The 27,892-nt window shown below is 43.5% G+C and overlaps 1 protein-coding gene across 1 annotated transcript in view; it reads left to right on the top strand.

Annotated features, from left to right (window-relative positions):
- Positions 1 to 27,892, top strand: part of NPR1 (natriuretic peptide receptor 1) — a 790,721-nt gene that overhangs the window by 700,864 nt on the left and 61,965 nt on the right. The window contains exons 13-17 of the mRNA XM_086947572.1: positions 50 to 209; positions 538 to 693; positions 11,952 to 12,120; positions 14,767 to 14,913; positions 18,215 to 18,338. Of these exons, the coding sequence (XP_086803698.1) occupies positions 50 to 209; positions 538 to 693; positions 11,952 to 12,120; positions 14,767 to 14,913; positions 18,215 to 18,338 (756 nt within the window). The remainder of the gene's footprint in view (positions 1 to 49; positions 210 to 537; positions 694 to 11,951; positions 12,121 to 14,766; positions 14,914 to 18,214; positions 18,339 to 27,892) is intronic.

Raw genomic sequence — 27,892 nt, 5'->3', positions numbered from 1 at the left:
GTCAGATCCCATGCGTTTGCTGCCATCTCACCTCTTGTCTTTTTAACAGGGGATGCTGTTTTTGCACAACAGTGTCATTGTTTCCCATGGAAACCTGAAATCCTCCAATTGCGTGGTAGACAGCCGCTTTGTCTTGAAGATCACCGACTATGGCCTGGCGAGTTTCCGAAGCATTGTGGACTTAGAAGACACCCATGCATTCTACGCCAGTGAGAACCTCATCTTGTCGGTGGTTTGGGAAGGATTTGGAGGCTTGTGTGCTTGCTATGGTTTGAATTGTACCTCTATATGTTGTGTTTGAGGGATACTACCTGGTATTTATGGAGTTTAGGTGGGAGAGTGACAAGTGCATAATCGTGTGCGCACTGGTGAATTTGACTGTTAGTGGGGTGTATTAACTGATGCGTATGTTGTGTAAGGGGTGTGGTGTTCCTGGTTTGTATTAAATAGTGGGCAGGTGATAAATGGTCTGCATGCTGTGCAGGGGCAGTGTGGGCGCCATGAGTGATATGGCCTCCCCCATGTTTTCCTGCGTAGAAAATTTGTGGACGGCTCCGGAGCTGCTGAGGATGGAGGTTCCACCACCGCCAGGCACCCAGAAGGGCGATGTCTACAGCTTCGGCATTATTCTGCAGGAGATTGCCCTCCGCAATGGAGTCTTCTACGTAGATGGAATGGATTATAGCCCTAAAGGTAAGTCTGTTGGAAAACAATAGCAAAACATTGTGGAAGCAATCAACAACGAATGTAAAGATAAAATCACCAGTTAAGCTGCGAAAACTTCTTTAACTGTACAGTACTACTCTGGAGTATTGATGTAAAACATATGGAAAGTACACATTTGGATAGTAATACTGTTACACCTTTGTTCACTAAACAGATCCTAAAATTGATATTGTTGAAACTGTTAAGAAAGACATGTACCGGAATCATATATATATTAATGCTGCTATACCCGTTGTATTCTAAACTGTACCTCATGTTACGGTGAAGCGCTCTGATACCCTTGGGTCACGTTCGCGCTATAAACAAACTATAAATAAATAATGTGAGGAGTAGGGGAGGGAATGGAAGTGGTCTGGCCGAAGGGCTCAATTCTTGGTGGCTATTGACAAATCTGGACATTCCTGTCCCATGGTACCCTCACGAACACTCTGATCACTCTCTGACAAGCACTAGGTTCTGACTCACCACTTTGGCTCTCTGCTCTTGTTCACTTAAACTATGTCTATTTGCACTCTGAGGGAATCTCCTTACTTTTACCCTTGTTATCCTTGTGGAGGATAATAAGCTGGGACAGGATGGGCAAGAGCATTCCCTTTATTCCTCCTTGGTTTCCTTTAATTCTTTGTGTTTATGTTTTTTAATTAGGGGAATGTTGCATCTCTGCACTGCGGAGATGTAAGTATGAACACAATGTACATCTGGCTCCTTTGTATTCTAATTTGTCTATTCAAGTATGTAAAATCCTGAAGAGCAATACCCATGCACATCTAAGCTGGCAGATGATACCACTTGCGACACCCTTGTACCCTTTGGAAACAATTTATAAACAGATTTGAGGGAAACAAATATGCCTATTTAGTTTGGTAATGGTAGCATTTTAGCTAGGGTATGCATTCCTTCTCACAGACTGCAAATATATGGTATAGTCTTTCGGCTGGGCATAACTAATCGGCATACACCATTTTTTGGAGTTGGACATGCCGACAGCAGTTCAAGAGAGTTCAATGCAAAACTATATTTATTTTTAGGCCTGCACAAGCAATATTCCAGTTAAACATGATAAATTAGCAAACAAACCATTCTAAGAAGAACACTTCCTAATGAGTGATAGCAGGTCTAGCCATTTTTTGAAGAAACCAATTGTAGACCATACGGAACCCAACAGTATCCCATTGCCAACTTGGCTTATCTCTGCAAAATGATTGAAGGTGAGGATACCCATCAGCTCCAAGAGTATGTGTGATATAATAATATTCTCCAGGATTACCGATAGGGTTATAGACCGGTACGAGGCACAGAATAAGAACTAGCCAAAATGATAGCTCCTTGGACTCAGACTATGTAGCAACACATATCTTCCTGGAATTCTCCACCGGGAACATCAGTTGACCATGACGTACTGTGAGTCTAGATGGGATGTCCTACACCACTATAGATTGGATCTAATCATTTCTCTCCAATCAGATGCAGCGGTTTAAATTAATCCAATTCACCTCATTAATGATCCTTGTCTGGATCCTCAAAATATTATTTTTGTCGCCAATATTGTTCAAAATCTACATGTATCTTGAAGTGCATGTAGTCGACCAGTTACAGATGTGGCCATATCCTCTGAAGGACTGTTCTGATTCTCGCAGTGTCTAAAGCACAATTCGGTTTGGAGGATAAAGAGCTGTCGATGGTTGAAAAGTGGTACAAAAGAGGGTGGTGATGGACGGAGCATCTGAATCAATCAAACACTCACACCCAGTCAAAAGATCTGGGTTTAATCCATCACCTTTCTTTAGCCCACTCTGCCACCCCAGTTCAGACATGGCTATATGCAAATCAGTCTGACCCTGTGCCTCATGGGAACAGTCCAGCCCGAACTGCCAAGCCATGTCATCCCTGGACCGGAAACAAGCTTCCGAGGACCGGTTTCTGGCATTCCAGCCGTCTTCCGCCCGGCTTGCTTGAATCCAGTGGCAGAGTGAGCAAGGGACTCACGTCTGAGCATACCCTGCCACACTTATGGCGGCCAAAAGCGGTACAAAAGGGAGTGGTGATGGACGAAGCATCTGAATCAATCAAACACTCACACCCAGTCAAAAGATCTGGGTTTAATCCATCACCGTTCTTTAGCCCACTCTGCCACCCCAGTTCAGACATGGCTATATGCAAATCAGTCTGACCCTGCGCCTCATGGGAACAGTCCAGCCCGAACTGCCAAGCCATGTCTTCCCTGGACCGGAAACAAGCTTCCGCGGACCGGTTTCTGGCATTCCAGCCGTCTTCAGCCCGGCTTGCTTGAATCCAGTGGCAAAGTGAGCAAGGGACTCACGTCTGAGCATACCTTGCCACACTTATGGCGGCCAAAAGCGGTACAAAAGGGGGTGGTGATGGACGGAGCATCTGAATCAATCAAACACATCACCACTCCCTTTTGTACCGCTTTTGCCCGCCATAATTGTGGCAGGGTATGCTCAGACGTGAGTCCCTTGCTCACTTTGCCACTGGATTCAAGCAGAGCCGGGCTGAAGACAGCTGGAATGCCGGAAACCGGTCCTCGGAAGCTTGTTTCCGGTCCAGGGAAGACATGGCTTGGCAGTTCGGGCTGGACTGTTCCCATGAGGCACAGGGTCGGACTGATTTGCATATAGCCATGTCTGAACTTGGGTGGCAGAGTGGGCTAAAGAACAGTGATGGATTAAACCCAGATCTTTCGACTGGGTGTGAGTGTTTCATTGATTCAGATTCTCCGTCCATCACCACCCCCTTTTGTACCCATGGTTGAAAAGTGTCATCAGCAAACTCTTAGTGACAGATAGGCCAGGTGATTTAATTGTGCTGTTTACCAGGCTCAGCCTTTCATTATCATACCAGGCCCATGTAATAAAACGGCTAGACGTCAGGACTCTTAGAGCTCCCATTACCTGCTCAGGTAACCAAAGCAGGAAAGAACACAAATCACTTATTATGCATCCTCCTCCAAAGCGTCCTCCTCCTCCACAGCTTGTAAGATCACTGTTCATGGTCCCGTGCATTGCAATATTATCAGCGTATTTCTATTTTTTTTTAAACTGTAAAGAATACAAAACCATGCTCTAAGGCATTATCTTTACACTTAAGAAACTGTGCCTTTTACACCCAACCTGGAAGGTATTCATTGACTTCCGGTAGAATTCAGGGTCAAGGTACTGCACATTGTGCATAAGGCCTACTTAGGTGGCTGTCTTTCCTCCCTCCCCAATCTGCACCTCCATTGCCTCCTGCCAGCAACCAGACTGCCAGACTGAGCTGTTGTTCCAGCTAAATCAGTGCAACTGATAAACACAGAGTGCAGGATCCCCAAGGTACTGATACCGCCTTGGAGGAAGCCCTCGACCAATCACTGAAGGTCTGACTGAACCACCTGAAAGTTCCAGATGCTGGCCTGGCAGCTCTTTTAGCCTGGCTTCAGAAGCTGAACTTTCACTGCAAGGACCACCTCCCTCTTACTCTTATTCCCCCCTTAACGCCCCCCCCCCCAAGGTTGGACCCTTCAAGGACAAAAACAACCACCACTGGTTCCCAGGCAACAGACATTACCCCTGGGGGATCCATGTTCCAGTGTACTGCATTATGAAAGTAAACACTGGACAACATCAGCTGTCAGCAGAACAGCTAAAAAATAATTAGATTGCTCAGCCCAGTCTGAGGTTTGGAAGAGTTACAGAGTCTCCCGCCAGAGTCTGTATTTGCATTCAGCCTTATATCCCTCTGTAAAAGACACTGACAAAGCAAAAGAGGTTTGTCTTAAGCAAAGAGGGTGTGGTGGTCACATCTTTTTTTTTTTTCATTATGATCATAGGCCACAGAAATCAAAACAGGGGTGTAGCTTGGTGAGTAAGATTTGTGGGGGGTGGAGGGGTGAGGTTCAGATTTTCCAACAATCACACTGGCACGTAATATTAAAATACATAATAGACAAGCAGGGTGCATGAAAGCAGCTAAAGGGAAGTGGAATTGAAGACGAATGAGGATTGGTTCGGGTACAAAGTGAGAGAAAACAATATTTTGGAAAATAACCAACATTTTTAAAGACTTTTAAAACAGAGAGGGTGAGTTTGTGTTGAACATTTCCTGGTGAAATCCGACAGACATCTCACCATACCCGACTGAAAGCACCAGGACCCAACTATTTACCAATAAATACATTGACTAGGGGGGGTGTAACCCCCCCAAAGCTACACCCCTGAGTGAAAGAGGAAAATAAATAAAATATGTGGCATAAACGTGGCTGTCGCATGCATGCAAGAATCTTTTTTTAATTCATGATTTTAATGGAACATATATTCATTCAGGGCTGCACAGGATTCTTGTTCACCTAAGATTCTTGTTCACCTAAGATTCTTGCTCACCTAAAGGTGCTATTGGTTTTAAATCACTGTATCATGAAGACGAAGTTTAAACACTCTAGGATAAATTAAGAAAATAAAAAAGGAGACATAATTGTTAGATAAAGGCATTTGCAAATTACAAATGATCAGTTCTGAGTCTTCTTTTAAGGCTGATGTGCATTATGATGAGGCAAAATGCAGTCACTTACAGTGCCAGAGAGCCAGTGGCTAAAGTGTGCTGACCGACTGCCTTAGGCTGTCCAGTATAGTGGGTGGAAGCAAAATGTGAATGACAGTTGCTCAGAACAGTAAAGTCCCCTCCCATGTTTTAAAATATGTATGTGTTTCCTGTTTATGAACTTTTTGATTATATGAGGCTGGCAAAGTAGCTAACTCTCTCACTAGGCCAGACCTAAAATGAATATGTATGACAGATACCGACCACAATAATACTGTGATGCAAAAGTTTTGTTGTCAAAATATCTACAGCCAAAATATGGACTTTACATGCATGTAATGTAAAGTACAAGAATATTAAATTTATCTGCATGCACCTACATTACATTGGTTCATTTGTAATTTAAATGTAATTAACTAGATTATATATATATATTTTTTTAAAGTCATTCATCTAAAAACTACATAACAATAACTGTGTTAATGCGCAACCACAAAACTCGGGGAGCAGGTGTCGTTCTAATTCAATCTTAAGTGCTATTATGACACTGCACTAAACGGCAGAGCTTCGCCGTCCTTGACAGCACCATGTTGTGGAACTATAAGGACATCTTAACAAACTTGAGGGGGAGCTACACGTTTGAGCAATAATATTTGCAGTAAAAAAGATTATCTTTGTACAAGTAATGCGAAATGCCATATTCCCCATTGCATCTAATTTTGCACTATGTGAATTTACAATATATGCACAACTGTACTTGGAGATGGCGGCCAAAGTTGTATGACATATGCCTGACCTGGCACTGTGAAGCATGAGCGACACTCTACTGCACATTATGCTAACAAGTTGGTCATATGATTACAACAGAGTTTCCCTTCAAAACCATTAACATGTAATAATTGTACCTTCAGGAACTCCATGGGTATTATCTCTTATCTGCATTAAGCAGTTTCAAGATGGCTGCCACAGAAATCTGTAAAACAACATGCACTGTTTGTAGTCCATTTTTTATGTCTGGAAATTTTCTATATATAGGTGTTGCCTGTATCAATTCATTTTGTGATCAAGACTGTTTGCAGTCGAAACCCGTAACTGAAAATAAATTTTCATCTACCATGCATATTCCCCCTCAGTGTGCGCTTTACGTTGCCTGGAAGAAGAATTCAGTCTGGCGCGCTCCACCGACACAGCGCACCACCTACCAACAGGCCCGGAGATTCGAAGGAGCTCTTTCATGGTGGAATAACAATAGCATATAAACAATAACTTATTAACTTTTACTGTTAACAAAAGTATGTACTATACATGTAACTTTAAAATAACTCTAATAATTAATATAAACAACAGTATTACTAAATTATATATTAATATAAATATGGTATACAAATAAATATAATTTCTAACTAAAATATAATATTAATTTAGATTAAATGATAAAACACAAAATAAACATATCATTATTAACATCTGTAAAAACACATACAATAATAATGTATTTAAGAATTTGTGATACATGTACTAATATGTAGCGAAAAACTATTATTTGTCAAATACTAAATCACTTGTCAAGAAATTAAATAGTTAAAAAAACATACTTTTTTAATGAAATAGCTTTAAAATATTTCAATTAAAATAAAAAGTGAAGTAGAGAAAAAGTACCCAAAATCCAATCTGAAAAACATAAAAACATGAATACACTACTGCCATTACAATTCTATTATCATTGGGAAAAGTAAATGCTTTGTGGGGGTTGGGAGGGCATATCAACTATTCTAACTTCAATCTAATAAAAGTTGTGGAAAATGCATACACAGTGGGCTCAGATTTAATATTTTAACTCCAGTTTAACAAATATTGGGGAAAGTGCATCCACTGGTGGTGTTCATATTTACCTTTCGGACTCTAGTTAAATAAACGTGAAGAAAGGGCAGATAATGAGGCATATTTACTATTCTAATTACAGTTTAAAAAATATATTAGGGATAGTGCATGTGTTGGGGCTGCAGATGTACTCTTCTAACTACTGTCCAACAAATGTTGGGGAAAGTGATTAAGTTGGGGGTAGGAGTCTGGTTTACTCTTTTACCTCCAGTCCATTAAACATCAGGGAGCATGCACATCAGGGAACATGCTTACATTGGGGAGGTGTTCCATTGACTATTCTAACTCTATCTTAACAAACATTGGGGAAAGTCCATGTATTGACGGTAGGTCATATATAATATCATAACTTCAGTCTATCAAACATTGAGGAAAGTGCATACTTTAGGTGTGGTGGCCACATATACTATTCTAACTCCAACCTAAAAAGCATTGTGGAAAGTGCATACATTGTGGGGAGGTCAAATTTACTATTCTAACTTCAGTCTAACAAACATTGAGGAAATTGCACATATTGGGGGGTCATAGTCACTACACCTAAATATTAAATATACCCATTTTAATTTTTCTAAGAACTGACAATACAAAATGTAAAAACCATTAACTATTTTAAAATTGGGAAAGAAGTAAAATATTGTTTTAGAAATGTAAAACCACGATTATTTAAAAAAACTATTATAACATTCTTTACATAACAATAACCTCTCAAACTCATAAATAAAATGTATTTAATAATGCACATTTACATTTTAGTTGTTATAAACTATGTGAAACCATACTAACCACCCAGTCCCCCAATCTCCACTACATCCCATTAAAATACTAACATTTCTTTAAAATGTATAAACAGATATTGTTAAATCTTAATATTAATTAAACTTACAGTTAACTAATTTGTAATTTAAATGTTTGCATATTTGATACATAAATCAATTCATATCAATTTAATATTATATAACTTAAGACTGTACACCCTACCCCCTATTAAGCCCCATAACCCAAACATAAAATGTATCACATGATTAAACAGTTATTAAACATTTAACACATAAATAACGAAAGTTACATAGTAATTTACTGTGCGGAAATGAGGTGTATTATATGGCATGGTTGTGTGACCTCACAGTGTAATACACTTCCAACCTTTCATAGGTCCAGTCAGTCTTTGTTTGTTTGTCAAAACTTAGCTCAAACCTGGGTAGCTGGGGCTTTGAGCCATATGCTTTAACAAAGGAACCAGTCTAAAACATTTAAACAGCTGTAAATAAATTGAAGAAAAAAGAAACAACTCTGAAGAAATCAGAAATCAATTACTAAAAATAGATTTTTTTAATGAATTTATAGACAACAAAACAAAAAAGGTCCACCAGAGGGTTCTGGGGATACAGATTTTTAAAGAAACAATAAATCAAGACTTTTCACTTAACCGTGAACAAGCATTGGCAATTTCAAAAAGTTTGACACTTAGAACCTTTTCAGCAAAAAGTTACATCAAGTGTGAATGCAGTTACTTATGATTACTTTGGGTGATCAACTCCCGCAGAGAGCCAGTTCTTGGGGCTACCAAGGTCGAGTGGAACAGTTAACTTCACAAGAAAAGCAGTCTCCAGTCCTGCTTAAGCGTTGGTGGCAGATGCCGTTAACTTCTATGGAATGGTCCTGATTCAAGGGATACAGAATGCTGCAGAGGCTCAAGGATGCTGAAGATGCATTGTAGGTGACGTGGGACTTCCTGGGGCTACTCCTCAGTCCACAGTCCTATTGGGTCGACGTTGGCCACATGGGTCTATGTCCCTTAAAGTCCTCTTGGTTCCTGCAAAATCCAGTTGCCACTGGACTACTGGTCTCCAGTCATAGCCAAACCAGTGGTTCCCTGTTTCTGGTGCTAACTCTCCTTCTGGGTGATCAAACTGCACTCTGATGACTCTCCTGGGTCCAGCAGACTCAAATGCAACTTTTAAGCATCAGGTCTCGGGTTTCAAAGCTGCATTGCGGCGTGGAGCGGCGATCCGGTGATCTGTGTACTAACTCGTACTAGCAAGCTTCCTCAGCTTTTCTGTCCCTGTGCTGTGACCGGGAAGTCAGCAAACTGACACTTGGAGTCTCTGCTTCTGGCTGGGCTCAGCGGATTACTTCTTCATGAGAAGGACACCACAGGCACAGTCCTCTCTTCACTAGCCCAAGGAGCAGCAGGTTCAGTTCAGTTTCAGTGCTGATTGCCTTTGCTAGGTCCTCAGTCAGCAGGGCAGTCATTCGTATGTCCTTCTTTGCTAGGTCCTCAGTCAGCAGGGCAGTCATTCTTCTGTCCTTCTTTGCTAGGTCCTCAGTCAGCAGGGCAGTCATTATTCGGTCCTTATCTCCAATCCTGGCAAGATCTGAGTTCTGGGGCCAGGCATGCCACTTTTGTGTCCATAAGGTGCCCTTAGAGGAAATTGCGGTCGATAGCTAGTGGCCTACTTGGTTCCCTCCCACCTGATGGCAACTTTCTGTGAACTATGGAATCTAGCTATCTCAGAGGGCTCTATTCTGCCCACTTCCGAGATGTCGGAAGCTATCGCATGGTGTGTGGAGCTTGGTAGCCCTCCCTAGAGTTGCAGCTACCTGGGGGCTACACGGCCATGTACAAAATGGTTTGGCCAGTGTATTGCCCTCTCCGTACCCGATGTCAGTATGCCTACTGAGATAAAAGAGCAGCCCTTCATCTGGATGCTCATCATTTGCCCTTCAAAGAGAACGTCCCCTTTGAAGCTTGCCATTTGGACTAACACACCTGCCATGAGAAGGTAACAGGCCTCTATTGTTAAGCGTCCTGGGAGTCGTTTATACATCTCCCCAGGCAGGCATAAGGCTGTTTCATGCCAGCATCTGCAAATGGCCACAAGGATAACTTGGGCAACAGAGTGGGTACTTTCTAGTTGCATGTAGCAAAAAGTTAGATTACAGTTGACTTTTGGCGAAAGTCGGATTTAATCTTACAAGTTGTTACCTTGAAGTTCCAACTTTAGTAGTCCCATTCAGAAGTTAGCACAGCTTCGTTGTCAGCGTGTAGCCCTGCACATTCCAATGGGGCTGCCCGCCTCTCTCACAGAAAAAACAACAATTGTGAGTTTTTACTTTTAGAACATGTAACATATGTTCTTTTTTAAAATATTCTGCACCCAACCGTAAAGCTCAATTGGCACGCTGTAGTGGTGACTTATACTTACTAAAAGAGGAGGTTTGGGCGTTGTCATTGTTTTATATAGCGAAGTCGATTCAGCCGTTTAAACTGCTCTTCCGGGCTGCTGTGGCAGGCTGGGAGACGCGTTTTTTGTTGACAGCCTCAGGGTGGTGGCACAGCATGTGCTGCAGTCCCTAGGGGGGAAGAAGGGTGGGAGTACACTTTTGCTTACAGCCCTAAGACCATATACTAGGGACTTATAAGTAAGTTAGCTTATGCCTTTTGGGTGTAGGCAAATCAGACACACATGTTTGAGGGTCAGGGCACTGGAGTCTGATTAGCAGCCCTCAGTGCACTTTCAGACTCGAAAAACCAGCACCATCAGTCCAAACCATTGGGGTGATCATGCAAAAAAGAGACACTTCCTCACATTTACACTTTAGTTAATCAACACTATTTAATACATAATTAAATATACCTCCAAGTTAATCCCCCAATAAACCGAAATTATAATACAATACATAATTGATTTTTTTTAATGTAAAACACATTCAAATAAAACAAATAATATACATTACTATAATACTTTTAAAATCTTACTATAAAATGTACAATAACAAATATAATAAAATACAAATATAGGACATTAAGACAGTATAATAAAACAGCAGAACAAAAAACAATATTTTACATTTCAATGCTACATCAAGACTTTTAAAATGTGTACTAATCTTTAATATTTTGTTCCCTTATATTTTTGTAGTCAAGGGCGCCCATTAGGATGTCGGGCGGATTGCCCCCGCCAGCCTGGCGGATTGCCACCGCCAGCCTGGCGGGGGTAATCCGCCCGGCATCCTCACTCGTTCCCCCCCGCCATATTAGTATGGCGGGGTGGACCTCGGAGGACGGAAAGACCGTCCGCCGCTTTTCCGCCCCGGTCGCCATGCGGCCAGGGCGGAAAAGGAATAATATGGTGGCAGAGCCTATCAGACACCGCCTGTTATATTATGATTGGCATTTTACAATGCCTTTCCGTGGCGGCAATGCTGCCACAGAAAGGCATGCGGTCTTCACTTTGGGGCCCCCTGCGGGCCCCCCAAAGTGAAGGAGGGGTGGGGGTGCACACAGGGGGTACCTGTGGTATCCCCCTGCATTTGCATTTACAATGCAGTAGGCACCGCGCGGTGCCTGCCGCATTGTGTATACAAATGCATACATTCATTTATGGCATTGTGGCGGGCGGTGCAAAGAGTACCGCCCGCCATAATGTTATAAATGCAGAATGCGGCCGCCACTGTGGCGGCCGTATCCTAATACTACCCACGGGACCCCCGCCCTTATGGCGGGCGGTCCCAATCCCCGACAGGATGGCGGGCGGGCAAAGCCCGCCCGCCATCCTAATGACCCCCAAAATATTTTGACCATAATAATATGGTCATTTGATATTTTTGAGTGAATTTTTTGAGTAATTCTGTTCTCTTGTGTAAGGAAAATCTTCTTTTATCATTTCTTTCCATAACATAAACAGGTCTCTTTTTATCCTTCAGTCTTTTGAATTTAACATTGCTTAGTGTCATTCCAACTTCCACTGAATATACCAAGGTCCCCATTGCATTTATAAACGAGAAGCATGTTTCCTTTTCTTTAGAGATCATTGAACGAGTAAAGGGTCGCGAGAAGCCCAATTTCCGGCCCTCCACCAATGTGTACTGTCACATCGAAGAGCTTGGGCTGTTGATGCAGCGCTGCTGGGCAGAAGACGTCATGGAGAGACCTGACTTCAACCAGATCAAAATCCATGTGCGCAAATTCAACAGGTCAGAGCCCACGACTCACCTCGTATATGGCAAATCCACCACCATACAAACTTACTTCACATTTAAAAAGTCTGAACTCCCTTAATAATATCAGTAATCTCTACAACAGGTCAGAAACCCCCAGTGAAAGCCACCTTCCTTTAAACATACCATAAGCTGTACAGTAGAACTCACCATCCTTTCAAGTAGTCAGAGGCCCTTCACTAAACCCTTAATCTCATAAAAAAAAACTCAGGCCTCCCCTGATAAAGCCTATGATCTCTTCAACAGATCAGAACCCCTCCAATAAAGCCCACCTTCCCTTGAACAAGTCACACGCCCTCTAGTAAAGCATACTATCTCTTCAAGAGGGCAGAAGTCCTCCAATAAACCCACTATCACTTCAGCTGCTCTTAAACGTCCCAACTAAAGGCAGAATCTCATCAAAAGGCAGAAGGTTTCCAATGCAACCCATGTCTTCAGTGAGTCTGACGCGTTCCAATGCAATTCAACATGTCTTGGTAAGGTCAGAAGTCCTCCAGATAAACCCACATTCCTTTCAACGGGTCAGAAGCTTTCCAGTAAAACCTACAATTTCTTCAACAGGTGAAAGACCTCTTATCAAAAATACACCTGTATACAGAACCTGTGATTCATTCAACAACTCCTGCAATGAAACTTCTGCATTAAAACCTCGTACACGTTCACATATGTTCAACACTCTGTTAAACACCCTCTGATAAAGCCTATACCCATTCAACAATTGTTACCTCGCGAATACAATCCACAGGCTATTCAATGGGTAGTGGAACACTTCTGGAAAAAGAATACACAATCCAGTCAACAAATTGTTAAACTCCCCATTTTAAACCCAATTCAAGAGGTCAAAACCATTCGGATAATAGCAAAAAAACATTTGACCTGTTCCTTAACAGCTCCCATAATCCCCACTGTTCATTCAATAAATGGTTAATCCCCTTACACATAGCATATTCAATGGACTCCTACATAACAACCAATGCTCAATTTAATAAGATGAAAAACTCCTCCAATGAAACATACAACTCGTTCAACAAGAAAGTACATTGATGACAAACACAATGTATTAAAAAGCTCGTAGACCGCTGATGAAATCCTGAATACTGTCAACAAGCTGTTGATCACATTCCTCAGATAAAACTCCCCAACATATACGTTTAGGGCTTCAGTAAGAGTTTGGCGGATGGGATATTCCATTGCAAATATGACGGATATCCCGTCTGCCATATTACAAGCTTCATAGGATATAATGGAATTGTAATACGGCGGACGGGATATCCTGTACGTTTGTGACGGTGTATTCGTGGCCGGCAAACTCGTAATCAGGCCCTAAGTGGTGTATGCGTCCACCTCCCCAATAAAACGTACTGCATATCAGTACATCATTAAAACTTCAATGAAACGTTTGGCTGTTTCAATATAATGTTGGGTTACTATTGTAAAGCCCACAACCTATTTAATAAGAATGAACCGCTCTGATTAAACATTCAGCCAGCTGTTGCACTCCTCCAAGAAAATCCACAGCACATTCAACTAGTTGATCTGATCCAGTAAACCATGTGACACATTCAACAAGTTGTTAATCCCCTCCCATTATATGTTCAGCCTATTAAACTGAGCAGAATCCTTCTAATAAAACAACAACCAAATCAACTATGTAATGATCCCCTCTTGTCAAACCAACAACCTCTTTAAAGTAGTCGTTGACCCTTTGTATAAAAACGAAGAACACATTGTGCAGCTTCTCAAACATCTCCAATGGAACAAATGCTTCAATTCAGTAAGTCAAAAAAGGCTCCAACAGCAGCCCATTCAGTTACTTAACAACACTTCAAATAAGACAAACAACCCAGTTGTTTAACCCTCTAGTTCAAATCCAGTACCCCTTCAGTAAAACTTACACCACATTCAAAAGTTGTTGAATGCCTTCTGTGAAGCCATCAGTTCAGTCTTCAAGTTGTTGAGGCTCCTCAGACTAAACCAGCAACTTATTCAACTACTTGTTGAACCCCTCCAGTGATATCCGCAACGCTCTCAGCAAATTGTTGAGCCACTCCAGCAAAAAGAAAAACTTGTCCAGTGAGTTATTGAACCCCTCATATAAACTCAGCAACCAATTTGACATTTCATTGGACCTTCCTTTAAAAAACTAAAAAAACATGGTGTCTTCAACCAGTTGGTGAACCCCTAAAGAAGCAGCAACATGTCCAACAGATTGTTGAAGCCCCCCAAAAAACTATTAGCATACAGAACTGTCAAAGGTGGAAGAGTCCACAGGGAAATCAGAAGTTCTCTATAACATCCTGTACTTCCGAATAGGCTGCTGGGTTGGGGAGAATTAAACCACATATGTAGCAAATGTCACTAATCAGCAGTCAAGGGATTTCTTAGAACTGGGTTATGGTAGTTGGGAGGTGCATTACGGTCAGCAGTACATGAGACTCTGTCTCTGCATTACCAGATTACAAGTTGTACAGTCCTTATGATTTTCCCAGTAGACCAGGCCATTAACTGGGCAGCCTACCTCTGTCAACGGATCATGATGTCCATCTTCGCTGCCAACGATGGTGGAATGCTCTGCCCCATCTTGCCTTTGTTCATTATGTTGTTTTCCATGTTTTATTTCAGAGAGAACAGCTCCAATATCCTGGATAACCTTCTGTCGCGCATGGAGCAGTACGCCAACAACCTCGAGGAGCTGGTGGAGGACCGGACGCAAGCCTACCTAGAAGAGAAGCGCAAGGCTGAGGCCCTGCTGTACCAAATCCTTCCCCAGTAAGTGTCCATCAGAGCTGTCAGCTATGACCATGTCATGAGAGTGGTTTTCAGCCAATAGTGTTTTTCGGTAACAGCAGTAATCATGAACCGGTTTGAAGCTGATGTTAGAGACGGGGAAGTGAAACCACGTGTCACAGCAAGCTTAGAGCTCTTGGCTGAAAAAAGAGGACTAACTTAAATTCAGAGTAGAGGAACCATATTGGGAGAAGACACTATCATACCACTGGAGGGGTGCCAAGAATACTTATGAAGAGCCTACCAACCACCAAGTCAGTGCAGGCAACAGCCTCTGTTCCCAAGGTGGAGGACTGCCCAGGATAGGTAGGGATCACTGTTCCTTCAGTGGAGCCATCTAAGGCAGTGATGCTTCACTGTTTGGGTGTCATATTTGATGCACCTACTCAGCAAAGCTTTTTTGTTTTCAAGAAAGAAACATAAGTGCGAGTTAGTTCCTTGAAAGCAAAATAATGGTCCCGAAGCTCAGGGAGCTTTCGCCCGCTCGTGGGGGCCATTGTAGATTTCTACAGATCAGGAGTGCAGCGTCTGTCAGGGTTTTTGAGAGGAAAAATGAGTGATAGTTTCCCTACTAAAATTAAATGGGTAACCATCACTTTGGCCTGATGGCCCTGTGGGTGATGGTTTGCCAGGTCATAAGTTTATTCCAGTGGAGTCTCCCTCGTCTTAATCACAGCACTTCCTTTGACTGAAGAAAAGCATGATAACTGCAAGCCGGGTACAGTGGGAACACCACCTTTTTAGGCAGCTGTCTGGTTTGCTAAAGACATCTTGGGGACATTCAGAAAGTTGACCTAGGAATGCATTCTGCCCGTTGCTTGCCAATGGCTTTGTGGTTTGTAACTCACATTTTCTGACTTTCTATTTGGTGGCTTTATTTCCTTTAGGCTGTCCAGCTCAAGTTCATCCCTCCTATTGCACAAACCTTGTTTACTGTATTTTCCACGAACTCGTTTTCTGTAAACAGGCCTTTAAATCTTGTTCTTATCTTGTCACGTTTGCTGTGTGTTCAAAGACAGAGGTCAAATGTGAGGCTGTGTCTTCCAGGGAGCTTGGTGTTTATTTTTGTTTTTCTGGCTACAAAGTGAGAGGATTTATGTGACAATCATGCTGGCTAGTTGGGGCCTGCTTGAGGAAGGCTGTACAGATTTTTTTTTTCTACCACGCAATAAAATTTAAGGGCTTATTTATTAGCCTGTGCGTCTATTTTGCGCCGGCGGTGCGTCACTTTTTATGACGCACCAGCAGGGTAAAAAATGCACCATTTTGCTTCATATTTACAAAGTGACACATCTAGCTAGATGCATCACTTTGTAAACCCCTGCACCACATTATACCTGCGCCAGGTATAATGTTGCAGGGTGGGCATTCTGACGCAAGTATGCCTCGTAGAAGTGACACAGTGAAATCTATGAGAATTCACTGCGACACTTCTAGGATGCAAATGCGTCAATATCTTATCCTGCCTCACAGCAGGCGTAAGACTGACGCAGGCACATTTGAAATGGGACTTGCCCATTTGAAATGACCTGTTGATGGGGTTGTGTCACTTGACACACTCCAGCAATGCTTCATTTTTGCACCTACAGATACGTCTGAAATACTGACGTATCTGTAACTCCTTGCAACATGATGTGTCATACTGTAAATATGATGCATCCAGCATGTCGCAAGGAGGGTGCAATGAAATGTGATGCATCGCTGTGAGGCCCCTATGTCTGAAAATAAACTGTGCTGACAATCAAATCAATACATTGAGTGATGACATTTCCACACGTTCTCGTTTGGGTGCTGTATACTTTTATAATTAAACCTGTAGGTGATTGCACATGTAATGGTAATTTCAATTGAAGATGTGCTGTCTATTATGGCAGTACGCTACCATACAATCCATACTCCACTATGCACCACTTCTCACCACTGCACTCTACTCTGCACCACTCCACACAAGGCCACTCCACACCGTGTCACTACACTCTTCTCTGAACCACTCCTTTATACGCCTCTTTACTCTACACCACTCCACTCTTCGCCACTGCACTCTACACCACTCCACACCACTACTCTGCATCACTCCACTCTACTCTGAAACAATCTATCCTACGCCACTGCATTCTATGCCGCTGCACTCTACACCACTCCATTCTACGCCACTGCAGTCTACGATATGCCACTGTACTCTAAACCACTGCACTCTACACCACTTTACTGAAAACCAGTGCACCCCACACCACTGTATCTATGCCAACTACTTTTCACCACTGCACTTTATGCAGCTATATTCTGGCACTGCACTCTATGACACTCTACACCATTGCACTTTGTTACTTTACTCTGCACTAGTCTACGCCACTACACTGTACACCAGTGCACTCTACGCTACTCTACACCACTGCACTCTACGACACTCTATTTTGCAGTACTGCACTCTGTGCCACTGAACTCTATGTAACTCTACTCTATGACACTCTACTCTGCGGCACTTTACTCTATGTCACTGCACTCTGTGCTGAACACTCTACACTCTACGGCAATGCACTCCAAGCCACTCTATTCTACTGTGCACCACTGCACTCTACACCAATTCAGTCTAGGCCACTCTACTCTGCACCACTCCACTTCACACCACTCCACACCACTCTGCAACATGCGCTCTACGCCAATGCACCCTACACCACTACTCTATACCACTCCACTCTACACCACTTCACTCTACTTGGAAACGATCTACTCTTCACCACTGCACTCTATGCCACTCTACCCCACTATGCACCACTCCACTCTGCGCCACTGCTATCAATCCTGTGTCACTCCACTCTACACCACTCTTCTCCATGTCACTGCGTTCTACTCTGTACCACTATACTCTACCCTGCACCACTCTGCTCTACTATGAAACAATCTGCTCCACGCCACTGCACTCGACACCACTCTACATTCTGCGGCCCGTGCAGGTAAGAGCGGTGGGGCTGTGTGGGGGGGATTTCGGCAGGCGATGACGTGGGAAAATTAAATAATTAATTTCCCCTTGTCATCGTCTGTCGAAATCCCCCCCTCCAGCTCTTACCAGCACGGGCCGCGGCTGCACTATACTCCACTCGCAGACCTATTGGCTTTGCCAATACTTGTTTCCGTGGCGCTCCAAACTCCACGAAATCTGAATGAGGCGATTGGTTGAGTTGTTGGTGTGCTGCCATGCCTCCCCTTTCCTGAGTCCGCTTTGCCTGGCCCCCAAGCTGTCCCACGCCTGGGCCCGCGTTGACCCATCCTCTCTGCCTTACAGCTCTGTGGCCGAGCAGCTGAAGAGGGGGGAGACGGTGCAAGCCGAGGCCTTCGATGGAGTGACCATATACTTCAGCGACATTGTGGGCTTCACGGCGCTCTCTGCTGAGAGCACTCCTATGCAGGTAAGTCTAGCCCTCTTTGGGAGGAAGAAGAGACAGAACAGAACCTTGGAGGGGGTGGAGGGTCTCTGTTTTTCAGAACCCTAGAGGTCAGAGTTCAGTAGGGCAGTGGTCTCAATCCAGGAATCAGTCCATCTGTTCGTCGAATGAACCGTCCCTCCTTTCAACTCGTAAATACATAAATAAATACTTGTCCTGGTCGTCTTCCTTCAGCCATGTGTCTTTATGGATAGTCTAGTGCCCCAGCAGCAGAGAGCTTCTTTATAACTAACAAGCCTCCCCTGCCCCCGAGTCTCGAGGTGTGACTACTTGAGCAACAGGAACACATCTGCACACGGAGCACCAGCCAGTGAGCAGTGTGTATATTCAAACTATGCTTCAAGGGCCTGGCTGTGGGTTCTAGAGAGGCCGAGGAGGCAGGATGCAAGTATTCGTCCCAGTATACAACACTGCCACAGACACAAATACCCTGGCTGGGTCTTACTATGCCCTACCCAGGGGGCAGTCCAGCAACTACAGCAGCACCATTGCCGAGGAGCAGCAGAGGACCAAATGGCAAGAGCAATTTCTAAGGGAAGGTCCTACAGAACAGCACACATCACCGAATATATGACGTTACAATGCAAACAATTACAACGCATGCTTTTACAATGCAGTTTTCACATCGCACCTACCGTGACATCGCATGATTTTACAACGCATGCCATTACAACGCATTCCATTACAACGCATATTGTTACAACGCATAATACTTTTAGGGTAAGTGTTGGACAGTGTAGGGGTAAAATTACTATACCCACTCAAGTGAGTGCAACATTAGGGTAAGTGTTGCATAGTGTAGGGGTAAAAATTACTATTCACATTCCAGTGAGTGCAATAGTAGGGAACGTGTTGGATAGTGTAGGGATAAAAACGACTATTCCCATGTACCCCAAAACCCATACCCACCCAAAAACGAAATAATCTCCATTACTTACCTTACAGTGCGTTGTAATGGCATGCGTTGTAATAGTATGCGTTGTAATAGCATGCGTTGTAGTAACATGCGTTGTAATGGCATGCGATCTAAAGGCAGTGGTGTTGTAACAGCTGCGTTGTAAAGGTAGTGCGTTGTAAAGGTAGTGCGTTGTAATGGATGTTTCCCAGTAAGCCACACTCAAAGGTAAACGCTTCTTCCAGGACCTCCAGAGGTAAAAGGGTTGATCCTTGTGCCTGATTATGGGGAGTAGGAGATGTAAAGCATACCTCCTGACTGCCTCACCCACCTGTCACTGCCCCGCAACCACCCCTTCGCCCTGCAGACCAGAGAAGCAAGAGGTGTGTGAACACTGTCTCTTTCAGGAAGATGGGCCACAGGCAGGGTAGAGATGACAACTGCTGAGGAAAGCAGTAGCTTCTGTGTTCGTTAACTCTCTATAGTCCATTTATATAATGCAGAAATCACAATAAAAGAAGCGTAAAAAGAAATATAGCACAAAATAGGAGCTATGGAGTGAGAACTGGTGAACAGGGAGCAGCACCAGAGAGATGGGAGGGCAAACACTGCCTCTAAAGCAGGAAGTGCCGAGGAGAGAGGGACAGAGGCAGAGAAAATCTCAAATGGAAGGACACTCCGAGCAGACTGCAGGTGACGCTGAGGAGGGAAGGCGAGAGGGAAAAGAGTGATGATTGTAATTATTTTCTAATACTTGAATTCTGAGTGGATACCCATTGGCGAAAGAACTTCGATGAGCATTGTTGTCTCCTGGCTCACTTTTTAAAGCTGTTGCTTTTCCTTGCCACAATATTTATGAGCCTTTTAGGGGGCAGTTGCTGCTAGTGTGCTTCATATGGCTCTTCCGGGCACACCGTTTTCTATTAGTTTTCTATTAGTCACATAAATGTGCTTGCAGCCGCCGAGTGGTGATGAGGCAGGCCCTGGAGTGCTGCGTTAATTCATGGCTCCCTTCAGAGCACTCTATGCAACCTGAGGTTTTTGGCCAATTGGGAAAATTTGCTGTAAAATGCAGCGTTATTCCATGTTGGGAAAACATTTTTTGGGGTAGGTTGTTGTCCCTTATGAGTCCCTTGCAAAAAGATCAAGATCCCTTACTCAGTGACTCGTGGTTCCTTTATATACGTTGTATCCTTCCAGGGCTTTAAGTGGGCCGGGTCTGAGCACCGGCAGTTTTTTAAAGGAGGCCTCGACACGGGTCTTTATCGGGTTCTGTTTTGTGCCCTGGCACAGGCGGTCAGTTTTTTCCCAGACAGCTGTGACAGCAGGCACATGATGTGCACATACATGCTCACACTGCTCACTTCTCACTAGTGGAGAAGTTACGGCATGACGTCATGCCAGGGGAGAGTTGTAGTGGAAGGGAAATCCTCCAAAAAGAGCCATTTTCTCTCTGTATTTCCCTTTTCTTTTTGAAACTCAGGAGCAGCAACATTGTCGTGATGTCGCCAGGGCTTTAAGTGGAAGCTTTTTCAATATTATATTCAAGCCATAGTTGGTGCCTATTCATCTTATGCAACGAACAACCATTGACAAAGCCAATAGTCCTGACTTGTTGTAGGTATGATGTTACTTGTTGTATCATATATCTGGATTCAATGACAGAAACAGCAAAATACAAGTCGGGCGGCACACTGTGCTAAGTGCAGATTTTTATTTTACGCGTTTTTAAGCCACAAGCGTAATTACATTGGCCACGCCCTTTTGACAGGCTGCCAAATTTTCCATCCCACTTAAAGCCCTGGTTGTATCATAGGGTGGGCAGAATACACATAATTTGCTTTTGTGTAATTTGACGAAATACGACGAAAATTACCCAAAATGCGAACATGACTGTTGGCAATATGTTTTAGCGCGATGTACATCCACGTGGCCGTTGGGGACTCAAGGATTAAATATATCGATTTGTTTAGAGATACAATCATATCTATCATTTAATTGATCTATTACTATCTGTACAGGGATGTGTATAGGAATTTCCGGAGGGCAGAGTCCTAATGGAGAAACTGTCTCTGATTGATGCATTTCGTCCTTAAAAGAAATTCCACTAAAAACGTCAGTGCAACGAATAACTGCTGCCCTTGTTCTGGTTGGTTGAGTTGTTCACGAGTCCCTGCACTAAGCTTTTGCAATAAAATTATGCTATCTGGCACAATAATGTAATTTCAGGAATTTCGCGTAAGAAGCGTAACATGAACTTCGCAAAACGATGTAAGATTACGCTAGCATAACAAAAAATTCCGCCCCGGGATAGAAAGAACTCCTTTGGGTAGAGGGGTGCAATTGGGGTGGTTTGTTCCTGTCACCGCTTCTCTATTTAGCCATGCCCGACTCAAATACCTAGTAAAATGAGTCTGCTGACTCGAGTGGCTGCGACTCTTTCTCACTAAGAGATCACCCTCAGTCCCAGAATCTACCAGTTACATGTTCAGAATTTTGTTGTTCAGCGCCTTTCTACCATTTCTACAGACTCCGAGCACTTTCAGGATCTTGTCGCCTTTTCAGTTTTTTGCGATTTAACATTGCTTGTAGCCCGGCTGCGTCGTGTTTTTCAGTCCAGTGTAAATTGAATTATTCCATGTATTACTTGGCGACGTGAACCTGTGCGCCTGTCCTGGATGCATGCGCCACCTCCTAAAACGGGTTTAGATAGTGGCCCACGACTGTGTCAATCAAAGTGTTAATGATGCCAAGTGTTTCAATTATTTATTTATTGTTGCCGCGTTTAAATACAAGGCACACAATATAAAAACAATAAAATCCCCAGTTCAATACATCAAAACATAAAAAATAAATGTACTGCGGCAAATTCATTTGATGATCTGGTAAAAAGCAAGTGACAGACAAATAACTTGTAGGCATGTAACATAATAGGTACCAGGGACAATTATGAGACATGTAAAATTATGTAGTCTTGTCCTTGACGTCTAAAGGACGCCATACGACCCTGCTTAAATGTTACCTACCTTGGGCTCGAATCACAAAGGTAAACTGAGATGAAAATCTAACTTTACGACTTTCGGTACTCACAAAGGGCATTTACGAGTAGTAAAGTTAGACTTTTGTCTCAGTTAAACTTAAGTTTTGGCCTTAAGTTTCAGTGAGACCAACACTGAGAAATAAGTCTAACTTTACTACTCGTAAATGCCCTTTATGAATACCGAAAGTCGTAAAGTTAGGCTTTCGTCTTACTTTACCTTTGTGAATCGGGCCCATTGGCTGTTGATTAGTTAACACAATTTTATGACTCCAGATCAAGTCAATGAAAGGGCATATTTAAAATCCCATAATATACACCTTCTGCTCAGCAACTGTTCTCGGTCCCCGTTCCCTTGAGCAACCAGATCATTCATTTGTACAGTTTTGTTAACATTTCGGAGCAAAAGCAAAGAACAATCAAATAGCGACAAACATTGCTGTCTCCGCTGCCCTTAAGTCCCTACTAAAGACTTTGGGGGAGATTTACTAATATTTTGCACTGTGTTTTCGTAACAAAAGTGATGCAAATCAGTGCAAAATCTTTTTTCCCCTATTTACTTGCAAATAACGGAAAAGTAATGCGAAGCAGCGCTATACTTTGCGCCATGGGGGCATACCAAGGGTAGAGCATAGGCGTTCCCATGCAACCACCCATGGTTTCTCACGCTACACCCAATGTACTAAATAAAGTAGATTAGGTTTAGCATGAAAAAACTGCGCCCTTTTCAAGTAGGTGCAAGGAAGGAGAAATGCTTTAATTTCTCCTTCCTTTTCTGACTTTGCATGCGTGCTGCACTGTACAGCATGCATGCAAAGTGGGAAATCTTTGCATTGTGTCTGGGCATCGTATTTTGTACAGGAAGTGTACCCTTCCTGCACAAAACCTATGCTAGACTAACCCACACATGCTATGGTCACTAATGTGTGTGCATGGCGCATGGCAGCTGTAATCAGCGCAAGGGAAAGGGGAGGAGAGAGCCATATCTTTGAAGATATGGTGCTCTTCTGCTCCCTCCGTGTCGCGCAACGCAGGGCAGCCTTGCGGGGGCTGCGCTACGTGAATTTTTGGTAAATCTCTCCCTTCATGCATTGAGATGGTCATTAATGAATACACTTCAGTGACTACATCTCAAAACAAATAAGAATAACATACTTGAGGTTTTATAATAAAGGGCAACAACTCGAGTATCATACATGACCCTCTGCTCTTCTTCCCTAATATGGATGTGAAGCAGTAAACAAAGCATTTGACACAAGATTTAGGTCAACTTTAAGCGCGGAACTTTGAGCATTTTACTACTTGGGTAAGGCCTGCGTGATACTCCATGCTGCGTATATATTAGAGGCCACTGAGTAAAAAAGGAAGGTGCTGTGCACTCTAAAGCATAACTTCAGAGCAATATTACAGTATTTTATGTTGTACTTTTTGAAAAGTGGACGAAGATGTAACCTCCTTGCTGGCAGAGGAAAGGAACATAAAATCTAAATAAAATAAATCCGAATCCCATATTTGTAAAGCGCGACTTATCACCCCTAAGGGTACCCAGGCGCTGTGGGCCGTCCGGGAGCTGAAGTGATCTATTGCCCAGAGTCACATGATGCTGAGCTGAGCTGCCGGCGATCGAACCGCGAGCCACGTGCTCTGGAGTCAGCCGCTCTGGCTGCTGCACCACACCTCTTCCCTTGGCAGCATGAAATGCATAAGCGCTTCAACTCCGCTTTGCGAGCAAGGGCAAATGGTACTGCTATTTGTGTTCGACAGACGACCACAGGGGAATTTAATTATTTATTTAATGTTCCCTCGTGGTAGTCTGTCGAATCCCCCTCCAACCTGGCTCACCACTCTTACCTGCACGGGCCGCCGCTGCAGCATATAGTTTGTCTTTGAAATGTTTATTCTGAGTTTCTTCTGCAAATCGTAGTTTTCAAAACCTGAGCGTAGCTTGTGAATAGGGAGTTTCATGCAGGCCAATAAAACAGCATTGTCAGCAAACAGTAAAATAGGTGTTTTGTCCCCTCCAAGCACAGGGACATCCAGATTTAGCGCTAGTTGTTGCTCGCCTACATCATTGATGAACAGGTTGAATAATAGGGGTGTAAGCACATAACCCTGCCTCCTGCCCACTTCCATGTCAGAGCTCGGTGTGTCCTCTCCCTTGGGGCCAAATCTCATCATGGCCGTATAGCCCGGGTGGAATTGCTTTATCGCGCATAGCTTAGTATTAATGCCCAGTTTCACCAGGACCTGCCAGAGTGCCTGCCTGTCTACTGAATAAAATTTGTTTTAAGGTCGATAAATATTAAGAAGAACTTTGATTGTTTAACGAATGTGTCCTTAAGGCAGGCAGTATGCAATCTAGCCGCTTGATCAATCATGCCTTGAGATGTGACAAAACCTGCTTGTAATGGAGACAAAATCTTATGTTCCTCGACCCATGACTCCAGGTGGGTTTGCAATATTGTGGCATAAGTTTTGCCTTCACTGTCCAATAATGAAATTGGTTGGGCGGTAGTTACCTGGGAAATTCCAGGGAGCTTCTTTGTGCAGAAGTATGACTGCATCTCTCCAGGAGGCTGGAACACCTCCATTCTCCCAAATTGCATCGTATGACGCAATTAAAATGGCCACCCAGATGGTCAGGTTGTTGCAATAGGTGTTGAGTGGAATTCTTTCCGGCCCTGGAGCTTTCATACGTTTCTGGCTTAAGATAGCAATTCAAACTTTGCTTTCCGTAAATTCTGTGCGTAGTTAAATGGTCAACCCAGGCCTTGGCCACAATGCCTGCTTCAAGATTTTGCCAGAAATTGTGTGTCTTTTGCTTTCAAGATTTTTGGGGGCACCTTCACAACCCCTTCTAAATAAGTTCCAGAAGCGTCTTGTGTTTCTATCTTGGATTGCTACCATGAGTTGTGACTAGGCTTTAACATGCAGATGTCGATTTTTAAATCTGCTCAGCTGCCTTTATTATTTCCTTAGCACCAAAAGACGTTCTCCACTCTATGTGGATTTCCTTCTAGATCGTAAGGCCATTGCCAGGGCGGACTTTAGTTTGAGACACTCATCGTCAAACCATGTAATGCTAGTGTTGTCCTTGCAACCTAGCTGTCCAAGCCCAGCAGATCTATGTCTACTGTCTAACACTAACTTGGAGGTTGTTTAAGAGAACATTTCCAGCTTCTGTAAGGCAACTTGGTCTCTCAACAATAGCAGGTTGTCACATTCTTGTATCCAGTACTACAAACATAATGGACTTTGCCAAATGACAGCCGGTCTGCCACATAATGTTTTTCTTGTTCATCTTCAAGGTGAGATTGGCTGCATCGTAGACCCTGGCGACTTCTGGATCTTGCTCGTGTTCCAGTCGCAAATTTAGGGTTGCTACTAGAGGTGTATGGCCACTTTCTGTCCGCCTGACTTTGTTCATATTGACAATGACATGTCAAGATTCCATGTCCAGGAATATGTAGTCAATCAGGTTAATATGTATGCCTGCTCCAAACGTACATTGTGCTGGACAATCTGGTGCAGTTGTGTCCATTTAAAGATCGTAATTCTGTCCTGTACAATAGATCGCTTAGGGAGCTGCAGCGCTCGGAAGATCTTAGTTTGGGGACAACAAATTGTGGGAGCCCCAAGCAGTCTTTTGCCTGCACATCTCTGTATCCACAATCATTGCGTCTGGGCCAGTGTTGAAATTACAGCAGAAAATTATAGTGTAATGTCTAACATTTTTACTATGTGGGTACTCCAGCTCCAGAACCTCATTTCGCCGCTATTTACGTCTCCGTTTCATTTGCAATGAATAAATATTTTTTCAGGACGCCTGGTGGAAATTAAACATTGAAGATGTCAATTGACCTTGTATCATTCATGATTATTACTTGTTATGCTATGTCTATTTATATAGCGCACTAATCACCCGTGAGGGTATCCAGGCACTTGAGCTTGTCTGTAGGTGAGTATCCTCTCAGAGTAGTTCGAAGAAACAGGTCTTCAGCTACTTCTGGAACTCAAGAACTGAGTAGGAGGCTCTGATGTGTTGTGTAAGGCCATTCCATGTTTTGGTGCGATGTATGGGAACTAACAACCTCTTGTTCTGCTCTTGTGAATGAAGGAGATTTGTGAGAGTGAGGCTAACTGTAGGTGTCTTGTCAGGCTGGTTAAAGGGGAACACTTGGGAGAGGTTTGTTTATGTAGACAGGCTAGCACTAGGGACAGGAGAGGGGAAACCAATTGCTAAATCTGTTTTCCAGGGGGAGTATAGCCCCTTTGGTAGCCACGCCTCCGAGTTCGGCTAGGAAGCTATGAACGTCAAAAGAGGGGTCCCGCTATGTTGGGAGTGGGCAGAATGGTGCATTCTAGGATTGCCAGATGCAACACTCTGCAGGAAGGGATCATCAGTTAGGAGAGACCCTGGTAGCCCATTTGCTACCAACCGCATCCTACCTAGAGGGCATTTTCTGGCACAGGATGTCTGCATTGATGCCATATTTTACTAACTCATTTGCACAAATGTTGGATGAAATCTAAATTGCCAAGCTGCTTCTTGCCCTGCCTTTCCAGCATTAGTGCAAAATGTTACAATCCAGTCAAAATCCACATCACCCACGGGCCAGGTTTCCTGAAGCAGCAAATGCTGTTAGTTTTAATACAAGCTGGGTTGTAACTTTTGCAATTATATATCTAAAGCTCCGGACTGCGCGAGTGGACGTGAATCAGCTGGCACCTTCTAAGTCTCCTGTCAGATGAGGATGTAATATGTGGGGTGTGTTGTAGTGGTGGCATTGATTAGCCACTGTCTAGCTGTGATGCTTAAAAATAAATATGTAAATCCTTATTTGTAAAGCACAAACTACTCATCCTTACAGGTCTCAAGGCGCTGGGGGCCATCGTGGAAATTAAGTGAGCTATTGCCCAGAGTCACATGGTGCTGAGCTGCCGCCAGAGCCAGGGATCAAGCCATGAACCCTGTGCTTCGAAGTCAGCTGCAACACACCTCTCCACTGTGTCTGCTGCACACTGCAAATGCACGGAACTTCTCATTAGCATCCACTCTCAACACCAGAGCCTAGTGTAGTGTGTCTGCAAAACACAGAGGAAGGGAGAGTCTCTTGTAATAAATCATCTCTAAGTAGATATAAGTCACTTCAGCAGGCTTCGGCTGGTTTGAAATGAAATGAGTAGATTTGTTGGCTGGTTCGAGAGCATGGCGTGTGTGTGCCCCAGCCCCACAGGTTTTTTAGAGAAACTGTCCTATTGATAAATGTCCAGACTTTCCTTCACATAAATTTGCAGGCTTCGATAAAGCCGATACTGCTCTCCACCCACTTAGCATTACACGCTGTGATTTAAATGAGGAGGTGATGTCCAGTGGTTAATTTATAAAAAAAGAAAAAAAGAGCAGGGGCTCTCGTTAGGAGGCAGCTTGCACCAGCCCATTCCTCCTGTTAGCACCGGCTAAAACACAACCAACTACTAACCATGAAAGTGGGGAGAGAATGTGGCGAAATGGCCAGAGCTGCCGTCTTCGGGTTGGGGAACCAGGCTTGAGTCTTGGCGTCCACTCAACATCCTGTGATTCTG

Source organism: Lissotriton vulgaris, chromosome 12 (genome assembly GCF_964263255.1).
Source record: "Lissotriton vulgaris chromosome 12, aLisVul1.2, whole genome shotgun sequence".
NCBI classification, from domain to species: Eukaryota; Metazoa; Chordata; class Amphibia; order Caudata; family Salamandridae; genus Lissotriton; species Lissotriton vulgaris.
The sequence above is the reverse complement of the archived record's forward strand: the minus strand, read 5'-3'. Positions and strand labels throughout refer to the sequence as shown.